General features: G+C 41.7%; 1 protein-coding gene across 4 annotated transcripts in view; it reads right to left on the reverse strand.

Annotated features, from left to right (window-relative positions):
• Positions 1 to 15,748: 15,748 nt before the first annotated feature.
• Positions 15,749 to 23,539, reverse strand: part of CFAP20DC (CFAP20 domain containing) — a 90,880-nt gene continuing 83,089 nt past the window's right edge. For 3 of the 4 annotated variants that reach the window (XM_085309803.1, XM_085309804.1, XM_085309802.1), the window contains 2 exons: positions 22,430 to 22,515; positions 15,749 to 16,703 (listed from right to left, as the gene is read on the reverse strand). In XM_085309803.1, the coding sequence (XP_085165929.1) occupies positions 16,591 to 16,703; positions 22,430 to 22,515 (199 nt within the window). In that variant the 3' untranslated portion in view covers positions 15,749 to 16,590. The remainder of the gene's footprint in view (positions 16,704 to 22,429; positions 22,516 to 23,539) is intronic. The other variant, XM_085309805.1, reaches the window with a different exon arrangement.

The following is a 23,539-nucleotide window of genomic DNA, read 5'->3' on the forward strand; positions in this document are numbered from 1 at the left end:
TGTTTTGTGTTCCAGTGTATTCAGAGCAGCTTTGATCTCCACCAGCTTTAGCTCTGTGCTTGTCCTCACGCATCCCAGCAGGGGCAGGGCATTTCTTTTCATCTTCCTCAATGAAACTGGAGGCTGGAAACTTTCTTCCCAGAGGAGCCAGAGGTTCACGTGTTGCTCCCTGGCCCTAGCACCTGGTGCTTACAGAGGCAGCAGCAAATCGCAGTAAAATGTATCCAGATGAAACGTATCCAGATGAAATTTTCTTGTCCGTGGATGACAGGCAGTGAAGTCCTCAGAGCCTGAAGATGGTCTTTGCTGGGGCTCCTTGCTGGATCAGACTGCTGCATCCCGCGAGTCTTGTGTCACCAGACCACATCTCTTCAAACACACTCCTTGCTGCCGAGGTTAAGTGCGTGACCAGGTCTCCAGCTACAACACCATTAGAAACACAGCGTGTGCACCAGGTCATACAGATGCTTAATTTGCACAAGGCAGGCTCCTGGCGTGGACCTGCCGGCAYGAGCTGGGGACAAGGCTGGGGATGCCTGGGCAGGGCTGATGTCCCCAAGGACAGAAATCCTTCCTGCAGCGACTGGGACTGGTGTYGAAGCACAGCAGTGTGGCGGGCTGCTTTTAACAGGATCTCTCTGAATTTGGCATGGGAAGTGGTGAGGATGTCCGATAGCCAGCGTGGCCTCCTACTCGGCACTGCGAGGTAATGGAGGGATAAATGTCGCTGAAGGAAAGCAACGCACCATGGCAGCAAGAGCCGCTTTTACGGCCGACTGGGTGAGGAAGCTGCCCATTGCGCTTGGCATCGAGGCTCCGGGCAGGACCTTGCTGCAACGCAACCCCCCAGGCAACGCCGGGAACGGATGTGTTCACTCCACCGGCCCACCACTTCTATTTGCTTACAGTACAGCCTGATTAATTAGATATCATCCGACCCCCCTGCCTGCATGCGCTCGCAGCAACAGGACTCCTGCCTTTTTGTTGCTAACGGGCCTCGCCACTCCAGCAAACCTTTATAGGGCAGACAAAACGYCTCTTTAAAAAGTGCAATAGAAATTAAAAGCCTCCACTGAGAACAAAGCCACTGGGCTTTTTGCAGCTATTGTTTTTATTGCATGCTGTAAGATTTGTCAAGTAGACCGTTTTTATTGCGAGAGAGCGTATCTTTTCTCCCAAGTTGTAATTCTTAGGTTTAGAGAAGATTTCCGCTCAGTAAGGAAATAAAAGATAGAAAAATGATGCTCTCTGACATTTGAACAAGCTACTGAGAATCTGAATAAAAGGAACAAACCCAGAAAGTACCATTTATACAGCAATCAACTTTGAAAAGTCACCATCTGCCAAGAGTTACCACCCGGTGCAACTGTGTCTTTATTGCTAGACAGAGGCTAGGAAATAACTCTGGGAGCCCTTCTGTCCCTGCTGGGATTTTTTCAGTGGCAAACACGCAGCGAACTGCAGTGGCGAGGGTACCGCRGGGAGCCTATTGCAGTTCTCTCTTTACTCCAGCTTACGACAGAACAGAAATCCGAATACAGGTGCCTCCTACCGGAGGAATGATGTGGGGTTGTTCAAATTATAGCATAGTGTCAGCTTTCTGAAAAGTACAAAGGGCAGAAGAAATGACCAGAGTTTGGAATGAGGGAACCTGCCTTGGGTTTAAATACAGAAAGCTGATTTTCCCTGCTTGCTGCTAGCCTTCCCCTCAGTGACATTTCCRGGCCTCTCAGATCTATTTCTATCTTTTCCTTGCCCATTTAATTGTAATTTTATCAAATGCTTTGCCCTCTGCAACTCACCTTTCTTTTTTTTTGCCTCGTTTTGTTCTTATGTTGCTTTTGCCTCCTAGACTGGTTGTTGACTTCTGGATATTAAAAAAAAAAAAAAAAAAACCTCCCATCAAATTTTCTATCTTCCACCCATGCGTTCAGTCCCCTCTGCTGCTACTGCCCAGTCTCTCTCGCCTCTCGCTCGGCAGTAGTGATGGATTCCCTCCTGCATTTCCATGCACCAGAGACAACTGCAGCAACGCCATTTCATGTACCGTTTCAAGTCTTTGGTTTACTAGAGTGAATTGGGAATTGGGCTATATTCATAAGGCATGTCAGCAGAAAACCTATGGAAATACTAGCGCAAGTTATTTCTGCACTTTCTGCCTCGCATTTTGTAAAACAGCACCAGTTGCTGCCAAGCTGCAATGACTTTTCCCTGCTGCATTTCCCATCGTTGTGCAACATTTATATCAAGTCTGTTTGGGTCAGAAGCAAAGCCGAGGCTGAGATGCAGATAAACAAACATGATAGGAAAAGCAAACTCATGCCCAGCAGTTTGACATGAATAAAGGAAAAAACCCTCTGTACTTGCAGCGAACACGAGCACGTTTCCCTTGTGCCTGCGCTGGCACRAAGCTCCCGTGCTGTCGGCACTGCTCAGGGCTTGATACTGTTTGGAGTATTTTGCACAAATACAGACCACGGTAGGCAGTCCTTTTCATCTCCCATTTGCAGATGTAAACCTGCATATCTAAGCGTCTCATCACAGCTCTCAGGCGGCTGCTGTGTCCTATCTCCTTTACGGAGCGCCCCCTTCCAGGTCGCCCGCTTCTGCAGCGGCTGGTTGAGCGATGGGAGTTTTTGCTGCCAGTTGCTTTGTGCCTGGTGGGGTAAAGCCTCCTGTTCAGTAACCCTTAGTTACCCATGCTTGTGTGTTTTTGTGGCATTATGCTGGGTTTTGGAAACAAAAGAAAGCCCCTGTGTTCCTGGTTGCCTTGCTTTCAAGGATTTTTTTATTTTATTTTATTGCATTTGATCAGAATAGTCTAATTAAAATTTTGGAAACTTATTTTGAAGGAAGTTAATAGACTAATTAGTTACATTAATTGGGTTTTATTGCATAYGCACATACCTGTAGTTTGGCAGAAGAGCAACTAACAAATGACCCTACAACAAATATTTCCAGCCTGACTYGTGGGTGTGAAGAACCCAAGCCCCCAGGGCTTATGGCTTCATGTTGCAAGAGGGGAACTTGCATCTTCTGCTGTTCATTATCACTCACATAAACTCACATACTGGGGAATGTAGTAACTTTTTAAAAGCTGGATAGGAATCTGGTCCAAAGTGCATAATCAGCCTGCAGAATGGCAATTGCTAAGTGTGGAAATGGTCTAGTCAAGGTAAATTTTACATTTTTAAGCTTCTTTTAAGTAGAAGATAAACCTCAGGAAGTTTCAGAAAGCAAAAGGGCTTTAGCAGGGTGACATTGCCTTGAAGAACACCAAATAACATCTCTATTTTCCTTTTAAATCAGCTGCCTTGGGAACCCACATTACCATTTCATTGGTGACCTGCTTTGGGTTTATCACCAGGAAAAATCGACATGCACTGAATTGTCTCTAATCCTTTCTAAGACGGAGGGGGGTGAATGAGCTGGGATTTTGTTTCTTTGTTGAGATGAAATGTAATTACTTTATGGGGTTTGCATGGTGTGTTAAACTCTACCAGTAGTAAAGCATGATACAAGTTATATAACTGTGCCRGTTGCTGAAGATTTATGGAATAAAAGGTATAATTTCACACTTCACTGCATTTTATTTTGAAGTTGAATGCTGACGTGCTTTTCAGTTGTTTAGATGTGTTTATTTAGCCTTTACTCTTGCTGAAGACAAGTATATTGAGGGATTTTTAGGAATGAGAGACCCAACCTGTCACACTAACYTTCTGAGGCAGGTGCCCAAGCTAGAGCCTAAAGCCCCATGTGGCCCCACCRACGCCTCAGCCCCAGCATCTCCTGCAGTGAAAACGCACCAAAGGTTCAAGTATTTTGGTCTCAGAAGGTGCAAAGTCTTTTTCTGCCTGCTGTATTTGCACATTTTGTTTTCCCAACAAATTTTCTGTACAGAAGAGGACGTTTGCCAATGATGCAGTTCAAAGCCATCGCAGCACCAGAGTTTGGCCCTGGCGGGAAGGCCTGATGCTCCTGGTAAAATTTGCAAGGCTGCAAATTCCTCCAGAGCTTTTTGGGCTGGCTAGACAGGATGGGCATTTGCATAACACAGGTTAAAGAAATTCCCTTACAACTGAGACAGTGCAAGATGCTGTTGCCCCCATCATTAAATGGCACTACATCCAAACTCCACTGCCAGACTTTCTGTATAGCTGGTTGCCCTTGCTTGACATTAGAGAACTGGTGTCAAGGCTAATAGCACTCCTGAACCAACATACACATGTATATGCATATGCACATGCATGCAAATTGTATAGCAGCACCAGGCAGGTTGCAACCTGCATGCACTTTCATCTGCATTTCTTTGAAAAATGTGGATTTAGTATCTGTTAAATTCTATGTAGGGCAGCATCATTTTAGGAACAATTCCACGTGCCATCTGCTACCGCTGGCTAATTGCCTCAAAAGCTCTATGAAGAAATCCTTTTGTGCAGCTCCACAGAAAAAATCCAGCTTCCCCCCCCCCTTTTCTTTCTCGTACCTGATATCCACCCTGTATCCAGGAGCTACATGCAGAACAAATGCAGCTCCCGAGGTGACCTGTCCTCTCTGGCCCGGGGGCCGAAAGGCGAGAGTCAAGGTGTGAGGGCTGACAAGGCCTCCTTGCCGCAGTCAGGAGGGAAAAAGTGCTAATCCAGACTGAAGATACTCATATTCTTCAGCTCATGAGGTCTGAGCTGCTTACATTACATTCGCTGTGGTGAGCTGCTGGCTTTACCATCTCAATGTTTTTTGCTCAGGTAACATAACTTTTAACACACTGTCAGCTAAAAGATTGATGAGGGCATATCTGTGCAGTAGGTAACCCTCTGCATAGCTAATGTCCCTGCTAACGCCTCCGAAACTGGAGAAAACCACTCATGAGAAGTGGCAGCTCTTCGCTGCCCTCTGCTTTCCCCCTGGTGAGCACCTGCAGGCAGCGGCCTTGGGTGCTGGGCTGCAGCAGGGTGCAGGGAAAACCAGTAGCTGCARGGAAGAGCAGCGCCCATAAAGTACGAGGGCCTGACGAGCAGGCAGGCTCAAGTGGCCCGGGCGCATGCAGTGCTGATCGATACGGCATGACATATTCGCTTGGCAGCTGGGAGGAGAGGTCACGAGGGAGCAAAAGGCGAGCAGGAAAGCGCAGTTTAGAAGATTAAGTGCGGCTTGGAGCAGGACGGGAAGAGGATGGTGGTGGCAGGACACTGTTAATGATGTGTGCAACAGCAGCAGCGTCGCCTGCACCGACGCTGTCAGCTGTGGCTGTGCATGAACGCCGAGCGCACCAGGGCAGCCACAGTTCACACTGAAGCAGTTTCCTGGAGCTCAGCAGCTTGTTTGTCCTTYGAGTCACTCTTCCAGATCTCTTTTAAGCCACGCTTCCAGCAGGAATGGCTTTCACTTCAAGAAAGACTCTGCTCTTGGACAGGGCTGGRCAAAAATGTCACATTCAATCTTCTTGGTGGGCTTCCAACATGCCCCAGTGTTAATGCTTGAAAGCAGGAAGATGGAGTTCCTGGAAGAGTCTTTTTGTAAAGCAGCGATGAGATGAGAGTTACAGGCAAGGTCTTCCAACGTTGTCCTGTTCCCGACTTGGCTGTCTGCAGGAGGAGAGTGGACTCCACATCTGCAGGTCTCTTAATCTGTCTGCACTACCTGCAAATTTGCATTCGGCCAGCAAATATCCACCTGGGGCAAAAGATCACAACACGGTTCAATTAAACATCCCTCTGTGATCCCTGCCTGGGTAAACAGCGCAGCTTCTCCTTCTCCTTCCTGCTGTTTACAGGGCTGAACACTCCCACGCACGGTGTTGTGTGGCTTTCTGCAGCTGTGCTCCTGCCACGTCGTGGGCACAACGGGGCTGTCAGCGCTGCTGAGCAGCTGCCAACGCCTTCCCTGGCTCTGCAAACGTGCCAGGCAGCCCCACCAGGCATCACGGGGCTCCCACCACCCTACCCGCTGGTCACTGACCTGGCAGCCTCTGTGCTCGTATGTATGTACCTATAGAAGTATCTGCACAGATATATATTCTCTCCCTGCAGTGATTGCTGAATCTGCCTTGGAAGAGAAGTCCCTGAGCAAATCCAGCACTGAGCTGATTGAGTTAACCTGGACTGAGTTAAGCTGCTTTAGAATAAGAGAAAAATGACTTCTGCGAAACAGGCCCCATGGCCATCAGCGAGCGCTGTGCCTCGGCCTCTCTCATTAGGGTGTTTGCTGCCTTAGTATAGGTAATAAACAACTATTATTAATATAATTTTAATATTTCCCCCACTAATTCCCTGAACTCATCAGTCTGTTCTGGTAATAGAATTTCTCCCTTGTGCCATATTTCACTTGATTACTTCATGGGCTTTATTAGCTCCTAGAAGACCTCTTTAAACTTGAGGGGAATTGCAATGGACTAGAAAAATGTGGGGTAGAGCTAAAAACATCCCATACTGTTTGAACGCCAAAAAATCCCTCTAAGAGACTGAAATGAGAGGAAGGAAAAAGACCCTGTATCAGCAAGAGGAAGAGACAAAGACAGAGATGGGTTCAGTTAATCCAGCAGTTTACCTGCAAGCTGTCCACGTTTGCAGTTTCTGTGTAAGGTGCTCACAAGTTCTGACCTGCAACTCAGATTCCACAGTCAAATACTTATCCGAGTAACACCAATGAACACCTAATGTCATTGCAGACATTAGCTTTATTACACAGAGCAAAGGACCAAGCCTGAGCATCGCTGGTACCAAATTCTGTCTGAGCAGGAGCCCAGCAGCCCTGACAGTGATGGATAGACAGTGGCGATGCTGCTACRCTTCAACCAGAGCTGGCTGAACTGTTTCTTGTTAACAGGGTTTGTTGCAAACATACCCTTTCCTTGGCTGGCAGTTTGCTCTCCTGGCCCCATGCTCCCGGCCTGGGTGGCAATCCTGTCTTGCAGGGGCAAATTTTCAGAGGATCATTGTGCAGGATATGTGCAAACGTTGCTGTGCTGCTGTTGGCCGGCCGGGCACCTTGGCTCAGTCCTCACCCCGAGCTGAAAGCTGCTCTCAGGAGTGGCAGCGTTGTGGGCCCAGGATGCAGAGCACCAGCCCAGCACTGTCTCCTTGGCAGTGCAGCCTGAACAGGACCGTTCCTATCCACACAAAYATCCCTGCTCCTGGGAACAACAAAAAGTTTCAATATGAGGCTTCTGCTCCTGTTGCCTAGCTCTGCACTCAAAGGGGTATATGCAYACAACCCATTTCCACACTTCAGCCACAGAAAAGCCTCCAACCCACCCTGCACATGATGTACTGATGCTGCACACCACAACAGCATCTTGCTATTAACTATTTAATAAAGATTCATAACAGGCCTTTTATAGTCTATGTCTATAATTWTTTTCTTCATGAAGTAATTTTGGTTTCACAGGTAAACAGCAATCTCAGCAATTTCCATTTTTAATATACAACTTGATTTAGAACTAAGCATCCTCTGCTTGCTAAATAGGTATTTATTACAACCAAACCTGCCTGCCACCCTTCCTCACCACTCATTTTTTTCCCCTGTATAATAATTATCATTTGAGGTTAAAAAAAAAAAGAAAGAAAAGAAAAAAAAGTTCCAGTGCATGCCTGAGGGGAGCCTGGGCACTTTAACAAGGTTTAATTACAACATTAGCAATGTGAGTAAAGCATCCAAGTAAACAAGCCATAAATCAGCCCATAAAATGAGTAACATAAACCCCTTCCACCTACACTGACTGCAGATTGCTTTGAAYGAGCGGGGTCCCGGGTTGCTATTGTACATAAACTTGGGGGCACCCTGGAGGTTTGCAGACCTGGGCACCTTTGGGCTGGCTRTAGCCACAACCCTCCCTGAGTGCCACATGTCACCTCTCCTTTCCCCCAAACCCGGCCCCTCCATCGTGGGGCRGGCACGTGTGCTGCTTGGGATAGGGGCTCACCAACCTCTCCGGCAGGATTTTCCTACAAAAGCAGTGACGTTCTGTGACACACACATTTGGTTTTCAGGGGTAACTTGGGGATTTCTAGAGAGATGTGGTAGCAGAGAGTGTGGTGCCCACAGGAGGGTGATTGGTACCAAAGATTCATCCAGAACCGCTGTGGTCAATAAATAGTGAATTAAGAATGATTTACGTGATAGTCGGTGAGAGCTGTTTAAGAGTTGTTAAGTATGTGCTCAGTAACCCAGTTACAAAAAAATGCCAATACATGTGCTTGATAAAAGACTGTAACTGCTCTTAAAATATGGTTATGGGCTATTGCACGAAGGAGAAACAGTAACTTAAATATTCACGGCTATTCAATGCACTTGACTTTATCGTGTGTTACAGTGATTTATACAAGACATAAAAAACAATTGTCAAAAATGTGAAAGAAAAATTCCAAGCCCAAAGCACAGTTATTCATTCTGAATGGTAACATGTTAATGCAAGAGAGGAGAAAYATCAACACTGCAAATGGAAAGGGAACATTCAGCAAAACTAAACTTAGTATTTATTGGAAAAAAAAATCTGTAGAATAATAATTATCCAATAGTTTTAAAATAACTTCCAAATTAATAGCTATTATCTTAACATCACAATTTGACACATTTTCAAAAGAAAACAAACCTATCACTAAATATGATCTCTCATGCTTCACATGTTCATTTTTTGTCCAAAATAAAACCTTGTTTCAAACAGAAAGAAAAGATGCCTTAAAAGAATAAAGGGTAGAATTCAGTCAAGGTTTGCTAGTGGCATTGCACACCTACCACAACRGGAAGGGAGCCCTGAGACTGAATTAGTGCCTGGAGATCTTGTGCAAAATCCTTCATTGTCCAGGGGCCTTACTAGAGCATATTTATGTGGTTTATAAGGTGTCACATTTAAATCTCATGGCACTGAGTTTACAGTGCTGGAGACGCAACAACGGAGCGGACCGCAGAGCTGGGGGCGTCGGAAGAGCAGCAGGGGAAAGCAAATCCACAAGGTAGCACCATTAAGCTYGTGCCACGGGGACGTGCATCCCGGTGAACGCGTACGGCCGTGGTGTGCCGGGCCGTGGGCGCCCCGGGGTGCGCGCAGAGGGGGCCCACACCACCYGGGGGGCAGCATGTCTCACAGAGTGAGGCTGCGGTGGCAGCTTGCCAGGCCACCACCCTCAGCTGGGCTGAGCATTGGCTTCATTCCCTGTGCAGTGACAACGCTTTTGTGCATCAGCAGCGTCAGGACGGTGTTTGCAGCGGCCCCCAGTAAGTGACTGCAGTGGGGCAGGTCTGCTGGTGTGTGGAGCCTCCCTGCACGCTGGCAGCTACGTAGAGGACCTGCCAACCATGCGTTACTGTGATTTCCACGGAAGTGCTTGAGGTGTTCTGGAACCGGCTGTTCAGGCTGCTTAATATGGTTCAACATTACAACTCCAATAATAAATTTGACTATAAACGTCTCTTTCCCATTTAAACAATGGGTCATTAACTGCTAACAGTATCAAAGTGTTCCCACTATTACTTTCAATGTAATCAGTGCACAAAGTAATATTAAGCCCCGYGCTTTACACGGAGGAAGGCATAAATACCGTCTTTCTGCATGTCTGGCTTGCAGGCAGCTCTGGAAGGGAAGCTGTGGCCAGGAGATGGAGCGGTAGATCGCTCCAAGTCGACACGCTCCCCTCCTCTGCCTCAGCACTCAGCTTGCTTCGGCTTTGCTCATGATCTGGAAGTTAACAGAAGCCCTCAGTAAAAGATGTGTCCTTTGAGCACCTTACAGATGGATCAGACATATCCTTCTATTGGCATACGAGGATTAATAGATTATATGAAATAACGGGTAATGCACTGCAAGGGATCAGAATATAGTGGAGTAATGGCAAAATAATTGCCAAATGTATACCTTCAGCTGTGCTGCTGTGGCAGGCCCTCGTGAACAGCACACAGCCATTTCAGTGCAGATACCTTGTGACAGAGGGGTCTCAAAGGTTTTTATGGGCTCAGGTATAAAGAGTCTCAGCCTTGGTGCAAATGTGCAGTGCACAAGAAGTCTTTTTCTGTAAGAGACTCCCTTATAAAACTGGTCTGAGTAATGACTGATGATGCCCTTGCCTGGTGTCTGAGAGCCTCACAGCAATGCAGGCATTTAGCTCAGGCCCTGTCGGTATTGCCCCGGGGAAGGCAGCTCCGGGGTGGGYGCCCTGGGGCCCTGGGTGCAAAAGGCGAACCAGGCTACACAGCTGGGACAGCACCACAGGGATGCACRTGCAAATGCTATTTCTGCATTTTACTCCAGTACCCCTTCATCACTCTGCACGTCCTGAGCAGGAACATGCCCTCTTGGGTCTCCCCCTATTATTCACTGCTGATTATTACAAAACTCCATAAATTGCTTTAGYAATTATAGTAGTTTGGACCTGGTAGTATTAAGCACTGTTGGACTCCTCCAGCACAGGGTAGAGGCTCCAGGGTGCAGGATATGCGCCAAGCACAGGGTGGCTGGCCCTGCWCACGGGGATTTATAGTTGGGTGACTGGTGCCAAACCAGTCCTCTCTTTCTCCCCTGCTACCTCTGTGGTCTGCRTGTCTCTTGAGCACAAGGCACTTGCCTTGACACTACATGTGATTTCCATGGTGGCTGTTGGTTTGATCCCGGCTTGGTCACAGAAGATGAAGGGACAGGTTTGGGTAAAGATGCTTGGGCCACACAGTGACCAAGGGGTCRTAGTGGTGCAGAGGCTGCAGGCTGCACTGGAAACGCAGGTGTGAAGGCACGCTGTAAAGGCTCTGCAGGTTACTAGAAAGGAGATGAAGGAAGACAGAGTTGGATCATCTGCCAGTACTGTTGTGAACATCAAGCGGCTCACTCAGACACTAGTCATTACTTTGGAGCTGAAAAGCTACTTGCTTTTTTTCTCTTGGTAAAACAGCTATTTTAATTTGGACTTCATATTGATTCAGTCTCAGGAGAATGCCATCCACATATCTGCCATTAATRCTCAGATCCTCTAGCCAGAATCTGTCTTACCAAGGTGAGAATGACAAAACTCAGTGTCACCCAGCCATGTGTTCAGCACCACAAACTTATTCACACTATGGGATTCCTCCTCAAAGGCCCTTGTTGGGCTCTGGCTAGAAAAGAGCAAACTAATATAAAGGAAACTCTTGCACAAGATGTTTCTTGAACTTTATGAATTCATTAGAAAATTACTCAGCAGAGTAATAAATGCATCCAGAGCTTTGATATTTTGCACGTCAGGTGGTAAAACAGTAGCTGTGAATAGATTGCCTGTACAAAGATTTTTGCTGTTAGTGCTGCAGWAGCAGATGGCCTAATAAATATGCAGAGCTCTAAAACTACGTTTGTAATTTCTGTGGCCTGAGCTTTCCTTGGTCTCCCACATAGACAAATGTACAATCATTCAATAATAAACTTTTTAATAACTTCTCCCTTCCCAACCTCTAAGCAGTGTAAACAGCATTAAGTATGCTAGCATTACTAGTACAGGTTACTACACTACTTTGTATTAGAAGAAGTRTTTTTCCTTATAAGAAGTGCTGCACTGTGACTGTTCTGGCCACCACAGGATACCCAGCATCTTGTGTCTGGGGGTCACCAGGAGAGGACAGCTATAAGAAGAGTAGGGGCGCAATGAAGACACACTGACCATCCCTAGGAGCACTTCAGCCACGTGGCCAAGATGGAGGCATTTTGATAGCATTTTTCCTCCATCGTTTTGCAGCCGTATACTTTCCAAACCTGTCTGCTCTGTAAAACCCTTTGCAAAAGAACACGCAAGTGAGAAGTCTGAGCTGTGCTGCAGAGGCTCTAGCCGCAGGGAAGGAAGGATCATCAAATGCTCTGGCTTCAGCAAAGGGTTCAGCCCCTCTGTGGACCTGCTGGTCAGTTGTGTCCAATGGCCTGGGGCTAACATCAGTTCTTCAAGCATTGATATCTGCTTTCCCCCTCCTGTGAAGGGTGTACTTTCGTAGAGGTCTACGGGCACCAGCCTCCACAGGAGATGCAAGAACAGCAGCCCGTAGCTGGGCCAGTTTTACAGAACTAGAAAAATAACCTTCAGCACAAGCACCATTTTGGAGAAAAGAAAGAGGTCAAACTCCTGGGGAGCTGCGCCCATTTAGTGCATCTCATGTTTGTGCTGGCCTTGAACTCACCTCCAAAAATGCTGTGCCAACAGGCCTCCCCCAGTCTCCGCAGTGCATTGGGCACTCCCTGCTCTCYAGCATTCCTGGCTCTGGGCCCCTCTCATCTGCCACACCAGCTGTGTACAAACACTTCGAAAGGGACTAAAAGTATCAATATGTTGATTTGCCACTGACTGACCACAGGAGCCTTCAAAATGTATCTCACCATGTAGTTTCATGTCCACAGATTATTCTTCCTCTTGAAAGTTGTCAAACTTGAGACAGAACTTCTTGTACAGTGATGCGATGAGAGCAAAATCCTGCTCAGTTCTTCACATCTCAGGCTGCAGCACGCACCCTTTGGGAGCTCACGGCCGTTTCCAGGGTTTCATCCAGGGTATTAGCCCTTGTGCTGGTTGTAACGCCTGCAGCAGGATCCTGAAACATCACAGTTCGAACTGCATGCACAGCTGCTAACAAGCAAGTTAAACACCAAGTAAGAACAATGACAAGTACTGTTGTTACACTTGCACACTCCCATGGGTATCACGAAGCCAAGCTTTCAGTTTATCAGGGAACTGAATTTAAAGAGTTTTTTTAAGTGCCAAAAAAGGTGGCAGCTAAGGATGCGAAGTTACTATAGCAACCATGAGAAAAGTGGTGATTATCAGCAATACCACATAAAAAAAGGCTGGATGCCTTTTTATTTCACATGTAGTCCATCACTTAAAAATAACCCCATTTCTACAATACAGAAATATTATGGAAAAATAATTTGAATGTAAAATGTGATTGTTACAAAAAATGACTTTCATGGATCCTTTTTATCATTCAACCTTTGCAATCTTGGCATTTTGACACAAAGTTTAACTGGAAAGTACCCCTAAATAGAATGCTTTTCAGTTGAAGGACTTGCGAACAATAAAGAATTATTTTTCAGGTTTTCATCATGGCAACAGAGGGGAAAAAAAATCAATATTGAAGTCCTATTGTAGGCTCCTTAGGAGAGAGTATGTTCCTTTTACATTTGTTTGCCATGAGGCTCACATGCACACACAGCACTTGGGTACAACAGGTGACCATACTGCAGGATCAAAGATTACAAAGTTCTAGCAGCTGCTCGGGAGGAGTTTGTGCCCGTGCCTGCATGKAGCGTGTGTCTGTGACCTACGTCTCAACGCTGCCACAGTCCATAACGATCCAAAGGCTGAAACCAGGTTATTTGGTTGGACTTTGGAAAAAACCTCAGAATAGATACACTGAAGGCCAAAAAAAGGGGGGGGGGGGGYTAGGAATCATTCCAGCAACACAGAAAACATACTGCTCTGGGCTTTGGCTAAAAACTGTTTCAGAGATTTCATCCTCCTCCCAAACTATTTGAAGGSAGGTTGACTAAAATGAGGTTGGAAACAACGCAGAGATGTCTATCTCATCTACTGTGCGTAGGAGATGCCCAAAGGCTGGAGCARCTGATTGATGAACTACATGAACATATTCTAAGGAACATTAACAAGGCCRTATTAAAATTTATTTCATTTCAAAGCTTCTCAAAAATCACATCTGATGCTAGGTCTGTGAAAAAATGTCTGCAAATAGTTTAATTAACTCAAAATCATATGCCCAGGCAGAGTTTTTTTTTAAAAAACTTGTTTGAAAGCACTGAGTAGTGAAAACTCAAAACTGTGATTCTCAAGCACTTCAAATAAAACATTGCACATGACTGTCAGGAGCAAATCTATGTGTTAACTTTAAGACTTGCCATAAATGCTGTTTTTGACAAATTGGCTAAAGAAAAATCATGCTGCATGCCAGCAATGCTTTAGTTCTAGGGTCTCAGAATGATGGTTAAGAAAAACACTGGAAGCAAAACTTATGGTCCTTGTAGCTAAGCCCTCTGTACCTCTTAATTCGCAGGTGTTGTTCATGGCATTATAACAAAGCTGCTAACCAGAATATCAAGGGCAAGGATCTCAAATTAATGATTTTGGAGAGGTCTTAATTGTAAAACACTATTGTGCTAATGATAGGAAAACACAAACAACCTATCCAGCCTTGCCTATGAACCTGCCTGAAGCAACCGTCTCATCCTGAACCCAATGTTACTCCTTGCTTGCCTCCTTATCCCATAAAAGACAAGGTTGGAGTGAAGAGCTGCTAATGACTCCCTTTTGTTACAGCTTCTTCTGTCCCCTTTTGTTTTTTAAATGTGACATATTAGAGATTACCTGGTAGGAAGCCAGGACAAGCATATCTACGCAGAGAGAGTCAGGGACAACCAGCTGGCCTTTTGCAGATTTTTGACTCTTAACATACACCAGTTTTCAGTCAGGTTCTGATGCAAGTAAGCCGTGTCTCAGAAGCATCAGTGAACCTGCCCAGATTCGCAGTGGCTGAACATCTGATCACTCCTTTGAGACACAGGTCTATGAAAGGAAAATCAGCAATACATTTTAAATAGCCCTTGCCAAAAATACAGAGAAGATGGTCCTAATCAGTAAATGATGCTAAAAAGAAAACGGTTAGATGTGCAGATCATGTACAAGCTATGATCTGATTTTTGAAGGGCAAAATGATGATTTCACTGAACTTTTAAATTGATTATGGCATTAGCAAAAACAGGCATGAATCTTCCTAGGAGAAACAGTCTGAGGCAGAGTAAGTGAATTATGTCAACACAGTATCTGTCTTCCTGTGGATTTCAGTGTTACTCTTACTCAAATCAATTTGTGATGATATGTTTGTACCTGCCAAGGAAGCCAAATACACAGTCTGATCTTATGCCAAGCCATTATTAACAACTGCATTTTTAACTAATTCTAGGATATTCATTAACTGGCATCCATAATTACTAATAATTTAGAGACACATCATTTTAAATCACTTGTCAGTTGCAACCTGAGCTCACTTTATGACATTCAAATGCATCATCTTTAAAAAAATTCACTGAGTAATCAGGTTGCAAATGATTACTGTGGCATAGCATGGGACATAATCAAGCAGAAGGTTAGAACAAGTATCACCAGAAATGTCTTTAGATCATTTTGCCTTGTGATTTTGATATGCCTTTTAACCATCTCCGAGAAAACATAATGTTAATACTGAATACTGGTGGATTCCAAAGCTGTCTACTAACTAAACTCCATTACAGCATAACTCCTTGGGCTCTTTGCAACTCCTGCCGCCCGACCCCCTAAAAAAAAAAAAAAAAAAAAGCTGATTTTTTTTTATGACTGATTTAACCTGTTGAGCTAGTGCCCTGTTGGCTGGGGGACAATGACTGGCAGGCAGCACAACGCAGTATTGTGGACCTTATCCTGCTCTGGGGCTTGACACGCCAGGCATCTTTTTGAGTCATGCACTGCAGAAATGCAAAGGACTGGTGCTGTGACTGCACATCAGGTCAACTCATTATAGCAGACAGTAAAGTTTGACATGTTTGCATACACAGCAATTTATTCATTTTCATTATTTTCAGAGACTACACATGGACTGGTTTATCTCCATAGTCTTTCCCTATAGTAAACAAGGATATCATATGTGCAACAAGACAAAATCTCCATCCCACGGCGAGGCACAAATTTTAAATCTCAGCTGGAAGTTTGGGGCCTTCAATGAAAACTGCAGGCAATACAGATGTGTTAAATCACAGTTTTTTTATTAAGATGTGTAACAGAATAAATAATACAAACATAAGGGAACTATATTCTGAGCACAACTTCACATACGAATCATATACATGTCTTCTTGCCTTACTGCGAATGTAGGTAAGGCTCAAGTTTTGGAGTGCTGAAGCAATCACTCTTACCACTCCTTCTCAGGCCCATACTAAATTACATCAGTAAAATAAGAGTGTAGGTATACTCAGGTCTTTCACATTTATCGTGTTGGGGTTTGGATCCACAGATTGCCCATGCACATACCTTGAAGTGCACTGCCCTGTACACTGTGTACCACCATTCAGCTTTGATGTAATCCCATTCCTGCAGTATGTAATAGTAGAGAATTATTCAAAGATGAGGAAAATGTTGCTTTTTCTGACGACTAAAGTGAGAGAGCACTCATGAAATACAGATCTTTAAACAACACATTTTACGTCTTAAGAGTACAATGGATAGATAGCTTGGAATCAATTAAAAATACACAGTAAGCAAGTAAGGAAAAAACAGATTTGAGTCAAGCCATCATTTACAGATGAACACTGCAAAAGCTCTTCAACTTAATTTATTCCCATACAGATCCTCTGAATAATGGAAATAAATTAGACAAATGTCTTAGCCACAAGGAACTTTTATGTTATATGATTTTCCACTGCACTACCACTTAATACCAAACTAAAAAAATAAGACACATTATTTACAAACTATATTCATTTGTTTATAAAACTATTGGTTAATTCAAGTTTTAACTTACATGATAAATTATATAGCTCAGTCATACTTTACAAACAGTTAAAACACAAACCTATTCTGAAAACAAAGTAATATGCTCATGATCTGGCTATGCCAATTCATAGTACTTCCCAGTGTCTGGATCAAAGTAACAGTTCAGACATGGATCATACAAAAGAGTCAAGACTTCCTCATCTTCTTCAGTATTGAAGTCATCTTCACCTATGTGAAGTGTGAAAAGTAAGAATAAATCTTTTATTCTCACAGACAATAATATAGAAGTATCTTCCTGTCAGATGTGACAGAATTTCTCTTTCAAGTGTATATATTTCAACTTTTGAGTTATTACCTTCAAAGATAATAGCAATTCACATTTTTATTGTATTTCTGAAGATCTGTATTTAGTTCAAGTGAAGTTATGAYGTTCAGTGTTTGCTTAACACCTGAGTTTTACAAATCCATTGGAACAACAGCTCACTAGAAGCACTTTCACTGATAACAGATCAAAGTATTCCTAATGGATATTTTTCTCAATAAACTGCTTAAATGATAATGTTTTAATATGAACACAGAAACACAGTCAATCTGTTCTTAATATCTGTACAAATGAAACTGCATATTATTAAAACAGTCTATGTGGAAAGTCATAAAATTAAATAGAGTACAAAAATCTTCCTTTGAAGACTTCCTCCTTATCATGTTAGCCTCACATCAATTGTGTTCATGCTTGTTGGCTTACTGTGTAGTTTTTAGAACATTTTCATTATTACAGATCATGCGTGTATTACAGGTAGATAGTTGAGTATATTCAGTATACTTCTTTAATTAGCCTTAAACAAGTACAAGAAGAAACTGTATGCCAAACAGAGCTAACAAACTTACAGCAAAGTCAGTATTGTTGCCACAAATGAGGTCACACAAACTTTTTTTTTTTTTTTTTTTTTGACACTAAGCTTTCCATTGTGTGGAAGCTCAATACAAGAGAAAAACAAAACTAAAAAAGGATCTAGTGTTATTTTCAGATGTTTTTAGCTATGTAGAGGTATATACCTGAATTCAGATTTTAAGATGAGGCTTGCTAATGTTAAAAAAAATTACATCTTGCATTAAAAAAAATCCCTACTACCTAAGTACAGCGCAATAGCGTAGCATGTCAGCTGTTCATAAAAAAACAAACTATAGAACTTTGAAGAAATATAATTGAAAATCAGTTTCTATACAACACTGTAAGTACGGCACTTACAACTATGCTGATATCACAGTGATAATAGCTTTATGACATTAGAATTTCATCACAGTTTGATTACAGACAAAAAAAAATACTAGTGTTATGTCTGTGGAAATTAAGACCAGACCTGTCTTTCATACGAGCTAAGTAAAAGTTTTATATATCTTTTAGACAGGAAATAATTCATGATTAAACACTATCTGTATCTTGTATTTCATCATAAATGCTTATTCCATTCTTAAGCAGCTAACACAAACTGAATGCTTCGTATGTCCTAGCACTTCCTAATAAGTAATGGCCTGTTATGCTAAAAGCAGCAGTTTCACAACTCCCCAACTCTCCAAATCTATTTACAGTTAGGATAACACAACGATATATAGGTTATGTTATCTACAGACCACAAAGTAGGCTGGCATATTTAATACATATGGAAGTAGTGTGCACTTCATCGTTTCAGAAGAGATTTCATTTTTGTTTCCTCAGTAGTATTAACAAATGCACTTAGAAAGAAATCATCTCTTAATGTAATCAACAGTAAAATGATAAAGCCAAATTGCTGCCCTCCTTGCTGTTTCTGTTTCATCAGGCCTGGTAAGCTAACTAAGGTTAACCCAAATGTTTTGAGTGGATAGCTGCTAGGAAAATTAATGCAGTGCAGAAAGAAGGAGTAGAAGTGAGAATCTTTTTCTATACTTCAGCAGATCACAGCAGATAAGCAAATAGTATTCATGCCTCATTCCCTCACAGTCTCTTACATTTTCATCTGAAACCATTCTGTTGTTTTCATTGTATTCTTCCTTTTCCATTATTTTTTGGTCTTTTGTCTACGCTTCTCTTCTAAATCTTACTTTGTTCCATTTTCTTCTCTAAGTTTAAATCTCTTACCCTCTCTGCCTTAGCACTGGCCTCAATATATTCATTGGCTTGATTCAGGAATAAGAAATTCTTCAAACTCATTAGCAGTCTATCTGTTTCTCTGCATATCCCAAATTCATACCAAACTAGAACAGACTGCATCCCGGACTAGCTGGATTTGAACTTTTAAAGTAATAGCTCCCTGTATGTAGTTTCAGGCGAACAAGAAGAGAACTTAACTTTCTAGCCCTATCTTCTTTTTGAGCTAGGCTTCCTCTTGTATATTCCAGAATGCCTTTCAAGGCATTTCCAGATGTTGCCACAGATTTCCAATGGTAGGATGGAGTATTTAGTTTTAAAAAGATTAAAAAAAAATTATCAAATTCCTGTATGAAAACTCCACCTCTGTACTACTGCCTCCTAAAAGCAAGCATTAATTAAATTGCGATACTCTTATAAAAGACTCAATTAATGTGTCATAGTTGTGTAAGACAACATCTTCCTACTTTCAAATTGTATACTGTATGCAAGCAACCAGGCCATATGTAGGAATTATGTTTCCATGGTAGAAGTAACTGATAAACAAATCACTTTCTAAGGAAATTTCTAGAGCTGTTTATGCTGCCTCTGTCTACTCTTTGGGATTAAAGCTGTTCAGGATGGCATGAAAAAACTATTAAAAAAAAACAAAAGAAAAAAGAAAAACGCGCCTTTTTGCAGTTTAAATGAATACCATGGTGAAAGTAAAATCAAAGCTTTTTGTTCTTCAAATCACTGTAAAATTAAACAATATCTTTTTGTAACTGCTAAGCCTGGAACATCACCTGATTTTAAATAAAGCTATACCCAAATCTGAGATGTACATTACAGAGGTGTGAGTATTTTTTCCTTCTACTGAGCTGAAAGGGACTGAAGGTAGTTAGTACCTCTACCTGTCATATTAAATGAAATGCTCTTCTACTGAAATCAGAGGAGCTACAGTTTTTATGCAGGACGGATTTTGTTCTGCACGTCTCAAATTGGTTATCAAAGAATGGAGTCACATAGTAGCTTTTTAAAACTCTTCAATAAATGTGTTATTGGATTATGTTAACACTAAATGTTTGCACAGTTACCACAGTCTGAAATAAATAGGCTCCCTTTTCACAGAAACAGATTTTCACTGCATATAAGGTTTTAATATTAGAAAACTGCTTGTGGTGAATCTCATCTTAAGATATATGGGTCATATTCTGACCCTGATAAAAGCGGATTCAGCTGCGCTGGATCAGCTGTTGGCAGAAAGCAGTCTGAAAAGCACATTGCTAGTGTCTTCTTTCATATGACCCTTGACCATTTAACTACAATGTTCAAATCTATATTACAGTGATGTGCTGCAGGGTTACCATATGAATACTATCCATAGCTGTAGTTCAAAGAAGAAAACTATATAACTTTGTGATTCTTAGAACACTGTCTTAAGATAAGCAATATTATACTGCAAGGTAAGTTCTAGAGAATTTATGATTGTACATTTGTCATTTACTGCAGAAACTTTTTTTGTATGAAAGCTGCCATGTAAAATGGAATTGTCTAAAGATCAGAAATACTAATGTCCAATGGGGGAAGAAAATCTATTAAAAAATTACCCTATTTACTGGTCCAAAGTTTGGTCTTAATTACCTTTGTGAAACCAGTTAATATAAGACTACTTGTCATTACACCTCCTCATTCAATGATGTATTTTGGAAGGTGCAAATGTTAAGAAAGGAAGTAGAAAGTAAAATGGGCACTGATTTTCTTAGAAAATAATCATGTTTAAGTTATGACTCAAATTAAAGATTTTTTTAAAATATAAAAATTAAATATATTTCCTAAATATATCAATGTTATACTACCTATTTTTCTCCAAGGATACTTCCAGATGAAATGGTTATTCTGAAAACATTTTTATTCACTACAGCCTTTCACTAGTGGCAATATATTTTTGTTATCCTGTGATGCTTGGTGTACTGGAAAACTGCACAGGAAGAAAGACTTGCGACATTTAAGCCTCTTCCCAGCATGAAAGATAAGTCAATTTTTTAACGTGATATTTAAAAATGGTAAATTGGGCAGAAGAGTTTCCTGGTATGTATTTGAGCATTCAATCAGTTGATCAACTCTGGAATTTAAGACTAAATAATAACACATTTTTTTTTTCCAGGCAAACATAACTAACCTCAGTGAAGTGATTAAGAAAAAAAGCATTCCATGGTTATTCTGAAGTGCTAGAGAAATATCACAAAATAAGACCTTTTTTAGCCTCTTTCAAAAAACACTACAGTAAAACATTCAGTTACCATTTACACATAGTTTTCCAAGATTTTTTTTTAAATCCAAGAGATCTAGAACAATTAATATAGTTTAAGGTCGGATGGGTACAATCTCATCCACCATGCATGTTACAGGGCACTGCATTTTCCCAAACCTCTGTTTTAAGTCTAAAGAGTTGAGATATTAGGTTTAAAGTTTTTAAGATTGAAGATTTGTTTGAATAAAGTATACCTTTTAAAATATGTGATCAAACCACACCAGTTTTCTGTGTATAGCTCAAGGACATTATTTTTCAAGGACTGGAAATAATCAGAAAGGGAGACTTGGAGTTGTTTGAGGATGCTGTAAATTGTACACATAAGCCACTTTGCTAGTCATGCCTCCCCTTCCCATGGCTGCTAAGATTATTGTGATTTTTTTCCCTACTAGTTTAGTAGGGAAGGGTGTCTAGCAGTTTGGAAAAAACTCAAGCAGCATGCCGTATGCGGAGGAAAGTACAAGAATAAAAAGTCAGAATAAAAAGTTATAGTAATTAGAGACTTTTTGTTCTCCACCTGTTACAGATACATCATATAAAATATTTATCAATAAAGGAAAATGAGTTTAAAAACTATTCATAGAACAGTTTGGAAATTCTAGTATGACTAAGTGGAGAAATACAACAAATTGCCAACTATACTTCTTGTTAGCTTTTTAGATAATAGAATATAATCAATCCAACTTTTAAATTTATGGAAATTCTAGCTTTACTGCAGCTAGCCTTGGGTTTCATAATACTAATACCGAAACGTTCTTCGAAATCTATCACAAATTTATATCCAACATGCCTCTAACTCAAAGACTACTGTCCAATTCACTTTGGCTCACTTAGGACACTTAATACAAAATATTATTTCATTCTTTAATGCGAAGTCCCCTCCTGACAGTAAAATTCTATTTTGTTGTCATAAACAATTACAAGTATACATCTATGAAAAGATTCCTGATTTGGGGGGCATAATCTATTTTAGACAGTAAATCACTGAGACATCTTCATCCCCTAGGCAGCCAAATACACAGGTCAGATTTATGAGATTTCACACTGAATGCCCAGGACTTGAAGAAAAAAGTAGGTATCTACCTTATTTCCTAACACAGCAGATGAGAAAAAGGGTCTTTGTAGAAAGCAAGGCATTTGTTTTATTCTGTTGCTGCTGACTTTCCAATTTCAGCTATGTTCTTTGCTATACTCTAAGCAATTACCTTAACAAACAAAAACTTAGAACATTTTTGGTGGTGACTCAACAATCTAATCAAGAAACAGTGAGATTTTATTAAAGGCTAAATCCGAAATTTTCTTTGTAAGAGAAATTCCACCGTAACGTCAGGAAATCACTACTGTGTAAGTTATCCTGCTATCAGGATGGAAAATTCCGTGAGCAGAAACTGAGAATAATAAATAAGACGTTCTTGCCATCAAAATGTAGAAGTGCAGAAAACAACTACAAAGCAGCACCAGCACTACAAAAACAGCATTTAGAGATGTCTCAATACATTTTCTACACAAATTTTCATCTTCATAAATTCCTACCTGGAATACTCTGATTTGCTGAAGATTGTTCTTCTAGCTGTTGGTTTGCAGGAACGATGGGGGGACTGAACATATTCAGCCATTCCCTGAAAAACACAAAGCAAAATTTGTCTGCTTCAACTTATGCCATATCGGGCCATGACCGTCAAAGCTAACACAAGAACATCAAACACGAGAACTTGTGCTAGGGGTCAGAAAGATTAGTCAGAGCTGTGAAAGTAATTTCAGTATCCATGGATTCCTCTAGAAAGGATGAATTTTCCAAAAGCATGGAAGATTAATTAACTTGATTTCTTTACACTGCCAGACTGTATGAAGTACGGCTTGAAGTACAGCTTTCTTCCAGCATGAAGCAGGTAACATACTTCTACTTTCTGAAAAGCCTTATGATCTCATATAAGATTTTTTTCTGAGAAACCTGGCAAGGCAAAGTCATGTGCTGTAACTGCTAAAATATGCCTTTTACCTTTTCTGCTATTTTTTTGCTGTTGGCGGATTTGTTATTGATTCCACAATCTGCTGCCAGTATGTACACAGAATCTGGGGTGAATCAGGGGACACCCACCTATCTGTTTTCAGTCAAAATGGAAAAAACTAATTTTCTGCCTCAGGAAACAGAACTGCTGGTGTAGAAATTCAGCAAGTAGTATAGCAGATTTAAAGGGAGAAATATTGAATTTTCCATCATTTCAATATATAAAAAACATACCTCAAAATGGTTTTGAAGCACCATCACAGTATTTTCACATATATGGCCTACATCAACCTTACTGCTCTTCAACTAATGCCAATGAGAACTGGAACAACTGATCTGCACAATAATATGCCTGCCTTGATATTTCATTACTAGCTCTCCCTGTTATTTGGTGCATTTGCATTCCCTGAAGAGAGTCCAAGACTCTCCATTAATACCAAAGCTTCAAAAGTTTTTAAGAATAACAGCTAGGTATGTGCATTATGATACCAAGTGGCATGGTAGAATATATTTCCATTTCTGCCACTTGCATGTGGTTTGTGCTGCTTCATTATCAGCCAACACGAGGTCACTGGATGGGCTCACAGTCATAACTATTGTCCCTTACTCAATTCCCTACAATTGCACAGGAACAC

Source organism: Rhea americana, unplaced genomic scaffold (assembly GCF_003343005.1).
Source record: "Rhea americana isolate MKP2758 unplaced genomic scaffold, rheAme1 scaffold_303, whole genome shotgun sequence".
In the NCBI taxonomy this organism is placed as follows: Eukaryota; Metazoa; Chordata; class Aves; order Rheiformes; family Rheidae; genus Rhea; species Rhea americana.